Source organism: Megalobrama amblycephala, linkage group LG21 (assembly GCF_018812025.1).
Source record: "Megalobrama amblycephala isolate DHTTF-2021 linkage group LG21, ASM1881202v1, whole genome shotgun sequence".
Lineage (NCBI taxonomy): Eukaryota > Metazoa > Chordata > Actinopteri > Cypriniformes > Xenocyprididae > Megalobrama > Megalobrama amblycephala.
In genome coordinates this window covers 18,675,170-18,685,785 of record NC_063064.1, presented here as the reverse complement: position 1 = coordinate 18,685,785, position 10,616 = coordinate 18,675,170, and the positions used below count along the sequence as shown (strand labels likewise).

The 10,616-nt window shown below is 37.6% G+C and overlaps 1 protein-coding gene across 1 annotated transcript; it reads right to left on the bottom strand.

Moving 5' to 3' along the window:
• Positions 1–55: 55 nt before the first annotated feature.
• Positions 56–10,580, bottom strand: nmur3 (neuromedin U receptor 3). The gene is made up of 3 exons (XM_048173692.1): positions 10,148–10,580; positions 4,918–5,788; positions 56–2,839 (listed from the first exon to the last, which is right to left on the bottom strand). The coding sequence occupies exons 1-3, from the start codon at positions 10,178–10,180 to the stop codon at positions 2,475–2,477; spliced, it is 1,269 nt and encodes a 422-aa protein (XP_048029649.1). The 5' UTR covers positions 10,181–10,580; the 3' UTR covers positions 56–2,474.
• Between the last annotated feature and the right edge of the window lie 36 nt (positions 10,581–10,616).

Genomic DNA, 10,616 nt, shown 5'->3' with positions numbered 1-10,616 from the left:
AACAGTTTTCTATTTGAATATATTTTAAAATATAATTTATTCCTGTGATGGAAAAGCTGAGTTTTTGAAACTTATTTCAAATTTAAAAAAAAAAGAAAAAAAAAAAGTTTGTCTCCAAACTTTTGACAGGTATATAAAAACCTTTTTGTACAGTTAGCTTTGTACATAAATTATTAATGCTATTTTCTGGATCTAATATTATAAATCATCTACTTTGAAGCAAAATAACATATACAAATAATAGGCTCTTATGGAGACCTTGCTAAATTAGTCTCACTAAATCACTGTCAATTTAATTTTCTATGCAATTGCAACTGAATATGCAGAAATAAATTCTGTTTCCAATGCTTAAATAGTCTTTTATGTAAAATAAGCCTTGTCCCGTTCTATGCAGGAATATTAATGCATAGATTAGTAAATCATCAAAAGGTTTGATTGAGCATGATGAGGTGATGATTGAAAAAATGACTGAGCATAATAATCATTCTGTGGTAAAGCCAACAATTTTAAGATCATTATAAATTCTTATAATGCTCTAACTTTTAGACTTTGTACTTATGACTGCACTTTAAATGTGTTTCTGAATAATATTATAATAATACTACACATTATATTCACTTTATGAGAGATAAGAATGGAATTAGGAGAATGCAAATGAGTTTGTTTTTTGTCAATTTGTGCTTGATCTATATAGAGGCAATTGAATACAATTTATTTTCAAACAAAAAACAAGAAAAAAATCTGATTAATACATAATGCTTAACATACCAAAATAAACCCTGGGTTTCTGCAATTAAAACCTAATTTTGTTTTGTGGGTAAAACAGACAGTTTTGAATAACTTATCCTCTGAAACTGAATTTATAACAGATAACCTATTCAAAACCTTTTTTAAAGAGTGTGCAAAACTCGTTTATGTCTATACTTGCAAATGATTTTTGTATCATATATGAATTTGGTGTTAAGCCTAGTCGTATTTCTTCTCTCTCTCTCTCTCTCTCGTTCCATAAATTACAGGTAGCAAAATCTCCCCCTGAGACAGTTACACATTCATCTCTCACAGCAAGATGAAACTGCTAGATTAAACTGTCAACAGTAAAAGTTCACTAAAATAGAAAAGAAACACGTAATAATGAGCGATATTTGCTTCATTTGAAAGTAAAGCCACAGTTCTCCAATGTATTTAAGAGTTACAATCCACAGATACAAAAAATATTCTATTTCTCATGATATCATGATATAATTCTAATGAAGCACTTTTGGCACAAACATTTCTAAACGACAATAAAACTGCATAATTGCACTATTTAAGCCAGAATCCCTGCACACAACATTCTGATAAGCACCTGCAGTTAATTGAAACATAAAATACACACTTTTCCATATTAGTCTGAAATGGTTAATGTGCCATGCAGCTCTTATTGTTCTTCTTTCATTGTGTATTTTTGATGACTCCCCTCTGGCACAAGTATGCTACTACTTCTTTTCTGCTGGAGGAAAATGGATCCAGGGAATGTTGTGCATGTTTCCTTTTGTTCGTGTCCCAATGACACACACACACACACACACACACACAAAATCCCTCATTCCCAACAAGACTGACACCACTCGTTTGGAACGGACATTGTCCAGTCCATCCACATGCACACAGACAGACAGATAGATAGATAGATAGATAGATAGATAGATAGATAGATAGATAGATAGATAGATAGATAGATAGACCCGCCCCTTTTAAGCACCGAACTCGTTGTGTTCTGTCTTCTTTTAAAATCTTCCTGGTCTACCTACATTTGTTATGACATCCGCTTCAAACATTACAATGCTAATGATAACTTTTGTTACCTCTACAATAAGTAAATCCACTTCACCAGCTAAACTCTTCGACAGAGATGTAAATATACAGAGCTACCACAAAAACAGAAGTTCAAACACAAATTTCAAAAGATGGCTGCACACTTGTTTCTCTGAAGCATAACGTCTATACAATCTACATAAATAGATCATCTAAATGCATAAAGCCTAATTTGAATGAAAAAGCTATAAATAAAGAAACAGGAATATTTATGCTTTCACACAATCTGAATTATAAAGTACATTTGATACAGAGATGTCCCTTTTCATGTCTAAACAGATGCATAGCAGCGATTTTGTCATTTAGGAATCAATTAACTTGTCTCCCATTTTTTTACTAATGTTCACAAGAACTGTAATATTGACCATGAATGACCTGATAAATGGCATTTCTGCAAAATTGTACAGCGTTTTTTTTTTTTTTTTTTTCCAGATTTTTCATTTTTAGTCCATATCAGTCCAAACCCAGTATGTCCATTTACATGTGGTTTTAAAGAATTGCTTATTATTTACAGTATTGTAATTGACATGTTTCACATCATCATCTTTTTCTATTTTTAGTGAGGGGAACCAAAGATGCCTATATGTGATTACAGAACATGTTTTCTCAGATGAAAGCATTCATTCTTCTGTCCCCACCCGCTGGTGATAATGACAAAAGGAAGTGGGCCGCCTGCGCTCCTGCTCTTGGAGATCAGTGGGGGGGTCTTTGGGAATTACATAGAAAGGTGTGGAGTCATTACGAGAACAGTTTGTGGACAGGCGACTGCATATCAGCACTTGAAACCGTTCTCGGAAACGGCTGGAGAGCAGGTTGTAGATGATGGGGTTAACGGCGGAGCTGAGGTAGAAGAGCACACCCGAGATTATGTGCACGTATTCGAAAATGTTATGCATGTGATCCGTCCAACTCGTGATGAAGCTCCACAAGAGTCGGTCAATGTGGAATGGAGCCCAGCAGATGGCAAACACTAATACCACCACAACTATAGGAGGAGAGAGAAGAAATCAAGTAAATCAATGTCACAATCAACTGTGAAAGTAAGCCCTCAGACCCAAAGACTACTCTCTAGGCATCATTCCCAGACCTCCACTGGCATCTCAGTCCCTCTCTAGAATACTTCATTCTGATTGGTCAGTTGCAGTCAGATATTTATTTAGCCTAGAAACATACTTTACGCAAGCTTTTTAGTTTAGCAACCTAAGGTGACTTTGCGTGCTGTTGCGTTTCAGAATAGGTATGTTTACATGCACTATTTTTTTGTCAGTCGGAATTAATCCAATCCGATTTCAGAAAAATCTTATTTTTGAAAATTCACTAAACTTTTGAAGAATGTCAGTAACCAAGCAGTTGATGGGCTCCATTGACTTCCATAGTAATCTTTCCATTTCCATTCCATATTCTTCAAAATACATTCTATTGTGTTCAGCAGAAGAAATAAATTCATACAGGTTTGGAACAACTTGAGGGAGAGTAAATGATGACAGTATTTTCAGTTCCCACTCAGTCGGTCTGTCCGACGTACGTCTCCATTCCCTCCTTCAGGGAACGAGGGTTACCTTTGTAACTGAGATGTTTTGGGTGAAGCATCTTTCAAACACACAATAAACCCTAGAATGAGCTTTTAGCTTATATGAGTCTATAAGTGAATAGCATTAATGGTGAGTAATTAGTGCCATTACAGTGTAATTGTATAGACACATGCTCTATAATTGCAAATAAAAGTGTCTTGCGTCTAGAACCCTTATGTCAGTTCACTTTACTTTGTGAGTCAATATATGATGATAACATCTGCTAAGAAGAAGCTCTGAGAATAGCATCATGGAGATTAAAGAAAGGCATACAGAAGATATGAAACATTGTGTGGCCATTTGATTTTTATTTTTATTTTTTATTTTTTTTGGCTTTACACAATTGTTTGGCTAGAGATTTTACCGCTCCAAAAATTAAGACCGTCCAGATGAATGTTTTCAGGCATCTAAATGAGGCTTTACAGTGGGATTTGGATTTGCCATGCCAGTGGATTAGGGATGCTACTAATTTGGATTTGTGCAAAAGTAAACAAAAGAAAATAAGACTTTAATTGGAAATGACAAAGTATGTGCATACAGTATCTCACAGAAGTGAGTACACCCCTCACATTTTTGTAAATATTTTATTATATCTTTTCATGTGACAACACTGAAGAAATGACACTTTGCTACAATGTAAAGTAGTGAATGCACAGCTTGTATAACAGTGTAAATTTGTTGTCCCCTCAAAATAACTCAACACACAGCCATTAATGTCTAAACCTTAAACCTCTTGCAGCTCAGTTTCAGGGTCTTGGCAATCTTCTTATAGCCTACGCCATCTTTATGTAGAGCAGTGTTTCTCAACCCTGGTCCTGAAGGACCCCCAACACTGCAGGTTTTGTCTTTCTCCCTAATTAAACACACCTGATTCAACTCATCAGCTCATTAGAAGAAACTCCACTACCTGAAATGAGTGTGTCAGACAGAAGAGACTTTCAAAATGTGCAGTGTTGGGGGTCCTCCAGGACCAGGGTTGAGAAACACTGATGTAGAGCAACAATTCTTTTTTTCAGATCCTCAGAGAGTTCTTTGCCATGAGGTGCCATGTTGAACTTCCAGTGACCAGTATGAGAGAGTGAGAGAGATAACACCAAATTTAACACACCTGCTCCCCATTCACACCTGAGACCTTGTAACACTTAACGAGTCACATGGCACCGGGGAGAAAAAATGGCTAATTGGGCCCAATTTGGTCATTTTCACTTAGGGGTGTACTCACTTTTGTGGCCAGCGGCTTAGACATTAATGGCTGTGTGTTGAGTTATTTTGAAGGGACAGCAAATTTACACTGTTATACAAGCTGTACACTCACTATTTTACATTGTAGCAAAGTGTCATTTCTTCAGTGTTGTCACATGAAAAGATATAATAAAATATTTACAAAAATGTGAGGGGTGTACTCACTTCTGTGAGATACTGTATATAAAAGAAAACTGCATTGTACAGTGTAATTTGATGTTTTTACTGTAAATATCAGGCAAACACTCACAGTGCATCTTGATGACCTGCCTTTTCAGTCTACTGTCCAGATGGATTTTCCAGCTGCCACTGCTGTGGTTGCCCTGCTTGTCCTTCCTCTGCTTCTGTCCCCTGCCCAGTGTCAGACCAATCATCAGATACAGCACACTGATCATCATCATGGGGACAAAGTAAAAGAGCACAGTGGTGACCTGAATCACCAAGTTGTACATCCATTTGGGCTTGAGCAGGTTGCAAGTAGCTGACTCCAGCACCCTCTCTGGCAGGTACTGGTACTGCAGGCCGTGAAGTGAGGTGTTTGGGATGGCACAGAGCAGGGACAGTGCCCAAACACTGGCGATGACCCTTTGAGCGTGCTTGTTGGTTATGGCGTAGCGGGTTTTGAGCGGGTGAATAACAGCTATGTAGCGCTCCACGCTCAGCACTGTAACGTTGAGCACAGAAGCAAAACAAACCGTCTCAAATAAGAAGATCTTGAAGCAGCAGATGCCTTCGCCAAAGGGGAAAGGGTAGTTCTGCCACAGCTCGTAGATTTCCAGCGGCATCCCAAAGAGCAGCACCAGCAGGTCTGAGATGGCCAGGCTAAAGAGATATAGGTTGCTGGGTGTCCGCATCTTCCTGTCTTTAGTGATCACAGTGCAAGTGAGGAGGTTTCCCAAGACCCCTGTGATGAAGATGAGGATGTACGTAAAGGTTACGGGGAAGAAGAAAGGAGATCGTCTAGGGCCCAGAAGACTGAACAGAACTTCATCTACGGTCTGAAGGTGACAGCGCCCACTCTCGTCGCCGGTAAAGTTGAATGTAGAGCTGTTGCAGAACACATAAGCCTGGTCTGATCCATTCATAGACTCGCAAAGGCAGGTCAGAGCCATCATGGGAATCTAAGGGTGAAATTATTAAATGTGGTTAAAAGAGCCCTTCTTGAAGTCAAGTGTAAACTGCTACCTCTTAGATTGCACCTTCAGCATGATTGATAGTCAAACAGATTTGCACAATAAATGCAGACTGGAAATATATAGGTTGTGGTAGCAAGCAGTATGTTCAACAGAAATACTTTTTTTTAAATTATAATAGTTATTGTTATTTCCTCAATTCCAAACTTATTTGAATAATCCCGAACAATTAAACACAGTGTGCCTTTTCCTGGCACCAAATGACAGATTATTCTTTTATTTTTTGCTCTTCCGGATGTTAGCTTTACCATGAAATTTTTTTTTTCATTAAATGAAACTGTATAGTTTAATACATTGTTTACATTGCTTCATAGCAACAGTGTATAGGATACTATATTTAAATAAAAAGGTTAATTTCTTTAACGTCTGACATGTTTTCATTTAAATTAGATTTTTTTTACCAGGCTCCTATGTTTAGGTTCAGTAATTTCACATTAATGGCAATTAAAAGATTAGTCAGTCAGCCTATTGAGATGCCTTTTTTTCAAAAATGTTACTTTAGTCAATTAATTGGTATTTAATAAATTATGCTGCAATACCAGTCCACGTGTGCTTTTTTTTTGTTTTGTTTTTTTGTGCAAAAATCTCTGACATTGTCCATTTCTGTCAGTTTTACAGCAGCAAAAGAAACAGTTATGTTTACTTGCTACTTGTGAAAGACATTGCCACTGTAAAGATGGACAAAACTTGCAGCTCGGCAACTGAAAGCCGGCTCATCCGCACATCATCACTCATCTTGAAATCACAATCTTCCGATTTGTTCTTCTGTGGATTTAGAGGCTTTTGCTGACAAAGGGAAGTGGCATTTAGCGGTTTCTGCCAATCAACTGGTATTTCTGAATGGGCTGACACTGGGATTTAGCAGATTTAGTATGTTTATAATTAAGACAATACATTAAAATAATATTGTAAGAAATACCAGTTTGCAATATCAAGCAGCATAACGAGCTGTTCTGTACAGCTAAAAATAACTGGAAGCGAATGACACCAGAAGCCAGACACATTTAAAGGTGCTAAAGAGGATCTTTTCGTCGACTGAGAAACCAAAGACTGTTAGTGAGTTTTTGAAATGAGCGCATGCATAAGAACAACCCCCCTCCTTCACAGCTCATTTCGAGGGAACGCCTCCCAAAACTCGTGCACGAGTATTGGAACACGAGTGTTTACCACCGGCATTCGCTGTGTCGTGTTAGTGGATTCATTATGTCGGACTCACCGCAGGTAACTCATAATCTGCAGTTGTTACTCCTGTCTCCTGACAAAAACATTGCATGCGGCGCCTGTAGAGTGTGGAAAGTTACTGGAGTGCAGAGCCGCGCACGTCTCGCACAAAGAACATCATGGCAGTGATTGACAAGCCAGAGGGCCAATCCGCGCACGTCTTTCACAAGGAACGTAATGGCAGTGATTGACAAGCCAGAGGGCCAATCGTTTACGCGATGATCGCGTAAACGATTGGCTGATGTTTTTAAGGCCCTACCTCGTGCACAGATGATGTATATTAACATTATTCCTTTCAGTGCATCTAATAAATAGTCTTTTATCGGTTAGTAAAGACAGTTTCAAGTAATATTGCAAAAATGTATAAAACAAAACATCCTCTTTAGCACCTTTAATTTACAAATGGCTGAGCCCGCTTTTACCTGAAAAATAAGGTGGATATAAGAATGTCACTACCACCGACCTTCACTGTGGGCACCAGGCACTTCTCACTGTACTCCTCCCCTTTGCATTGCAATATGCTGTTAGATTCAAAATGATTGATTTGGTCTCAGGAGTCCAGAGTATGGATTACCAGAAGACTATATTTTGTTAATATTGGCCTTGCAAAAGACTTAAATGAGTTTTTTGTGCTTTGGCTGCAGTTCCTGTGTGGACAAGGACAACAACGCATTTCACTATTGCACATTGCGTCTCACTGTGTGAGATGAAACAGGCACTCTTCTCACAGCTTTTACCAGCTCTAAAACTTGCTTGGCATTTCTCCTGTTCTTTTCTTAGCAAAAAATCACTCATCACGAAATTAAATCTTAAATTGGAGGCCTGATTGTTTCAGGGACATTGTCATAAGTCTATAGTTTCTATGTTACTTTTGCTATATGTTTGAATATATATTTGTATATATTTATATATTATATTTATATGTTTGTATATATATTTTGTATATTTATATATATATATATATATATATATATATATATATATATATATATACACACACACACACTGGATATGAAATGTCTACACACCCCTGTTAAAACATAATGTAAAAAAAAATGAAACAAAGGTAAATCATAACATAACTTCACCTTTTATATAAAAATTATGCAATGCACTAAATCTAAAGTGACACATTTCAGAGAGAAAAAAAAAACTTGGAATAACTAACTGCATAAGTGTGCACATCCCTGAACTAATACTTAGTTTAAGCACTTAAGGGGTTAAGCACAATTTGATTTTATCACACCACTGCATATGTTCGGGTCAACCCAATCACACGCCAATTCGTACGTATTTTATGAGATGGCTAATTTGTATGAATTCGTACAAATGACCTGCCCCAAAAATTACCCGTCACTGGGGTTAAGACAAATCGTTTGAATCCGTACGAGTGAGGTCATATGAATTCTTACGAATTAGCCACCTCGTAAAATACATACAAATTGGTCATTGGTCAGCTTGGCACATCTTGATTTGGGAATACATTGCCATTCTTCTTTGCAAAAATGTTCCAGATCTGTTAAATTGCAAGGACATCTCCTGTGCACAGCCCTCTTCACGTCCCCTCACAGATTTTTATATAGAATTCAGGTCTGGGCTCTGGCTAGGCCATTCATCCTTCTTTGCTGAAGACATTCTTTTGTTGACTTTTGTTGATTTAGAAGCTGAAAGTTGAAAGTTCTCTTAATTTTCAGCAGATGCCAGAATGTTCTTTTCCAAAATTGACTGATAATTGGAGCTATTCATGATTCCCTCCACCTTCACTAAAGCCACCACCGTGCTTCACTGTGGGCATGGTGTTCTTTTGCTGATGTGCTCTTTTGTGCCAAACACACCTTTTACAATTTTGTCCAAAATGTTCAATCTTGGTCTAATCAGACTATATTAATCAGACTGATTAATCCTGGGCTGCATCCGAAAACGTGCAGCTGACTTGTTGCCTCGCCGCCTTATCAGGCAATGACTTTGTAGGCAGCGTTTGCGCACGAAGGAACTTCGCAAATAAGTATACTTTGCATACTTTTGAAGCAGCATAACGGTTAATGAACTACAGCAAAATAGAGCGAGCTTTGGTGATACTACAGGTACTATAGTAATGTTGGTCAAAAACATACATTTACACACAAACTGACCAACACCAACTACAAATTTCAGACACCATCTTTATTATTTAGCTCATCTGTCACAGAATGGAAAGCACAGGATTGTGGGATATCAAAGGCAGTGAAAGATCTATGCTGCTTTCAAAAATGTATCAGATGAAGGTATCTCAGGAGACAGAAAGTGAAGCTGGCATTGGATTCGGACATGACTTTTTATATCCATTGTGTGTATTTTCCCTTTCCCTACTAAAAACAATCAATGCCATCTCATTTCAGCAACTGATTTGTAGAACATACTAGCTGTTTGATTACCAGTCCAAGGTTTTCTTCTACCCTCTAACCAGCTTGGTCAAGATAAACCAGGTCATCTAGATCTTCTATCTTGGATTAGCTATTGACCAGAATGACTAGCTTGGTCCAGTTAGAAAAAACATGTAAAACCAGCAATCAGAAGGGTAACAGTAACATACAGTAGGTTACAATAACTCAAACCTTGTTCATATTAGCCCATAATAATATAATGATTAATTATCATAATATCTAAACAGTTTTAAAGGTGTCATAACACTTATTTGTCCCGTTCTACCTGATGTCCCAATTTTGCTGAACTCACTTCAAATGTAAATTAAATGTAAAATCCATGGAAACGCATAGCCTATTATGTGGAAACACAGGGGTAGTGAATACATTCTTATAGCCCTTTCATTATTTTATCTGAGATGTCTCAGAATGTCATTATTAATGATTAAACTTAAAAAAAGATAAGTCCACACACTCCCCTTAAATTATACACGACGCGTAAAAAAGCAGCAACATGAAATCAAAACGATCGACTGTATGATCATAATACTGAGCCGATAATACTAGCAATGTAAAACATGTAATTTATATAAATGTTACTTCAAGAAATACTTCATTTAAGCAATCAGTGTTGTCAAGTGAAGAAATGCAGAAAGACACGCACCTTTCCAGCGTCCTCAGTGCACGCGCACCGCATCCAGACTGATCTTTAACTTCATGATGAACAGAAATCCCTGGTAAAACAATCGCTGTAAATAATCACTTTTTTGTAAAAATCGTTTAGCCGTAACAGGTGTCTTTTACAGCCATTACTGCCTGTGCCTTGATTGAGTTGCTCGGATGATGGATCTTTGCGGTGAGGACGCTACCAAACATCCAATGAGATGACCGGGCTGCCGGCTGCCGGGCTTTCATCCTTCTCAGTGGTTATTTCTGTCAGGGGTTTGATCGACAAACAGATTTTACCTTTGATTGTTTATGCCTGGATCGTTTTAAAGTGGATTCAGTGGAAAAGAAGGGAAGGAGGCAACTGATAATGTATAGTTGTGTGCGCATCCGTGTATTCAATATCAACTCAATATTTTAATTAAGTCAGTAGGAGAGTGTAAGATTTTGTTTAAACGTCAGTAACT

What these genes read in the sequence shown, in the direction of transcription:
- nmur3 (XM_048173692.1), bottom strand. Translation starts at nt 10,180, where the DNA reads ATGCGGTGCGCGTGCACTGAGGACGCTGGAAAG. An exon ending in GCACTGAGGACGCTGGAAAG is followed by an intron (nt 5,789 to 10,147) that starts GTGCGTGTCTTT and finishes TTTCACCCTTAG; the next exon opens with ATTCCCATGATGGCTCTGAC. An exon ending in GCAGGTCATCAAGATGCACT is followed by an intron (nt 2,840 to 4,917) that starts GTGAGTGTTTGC and finishes CTCCTCCTATAG; the next exon opens with TTGTGGTGGTATTAGTGTTT.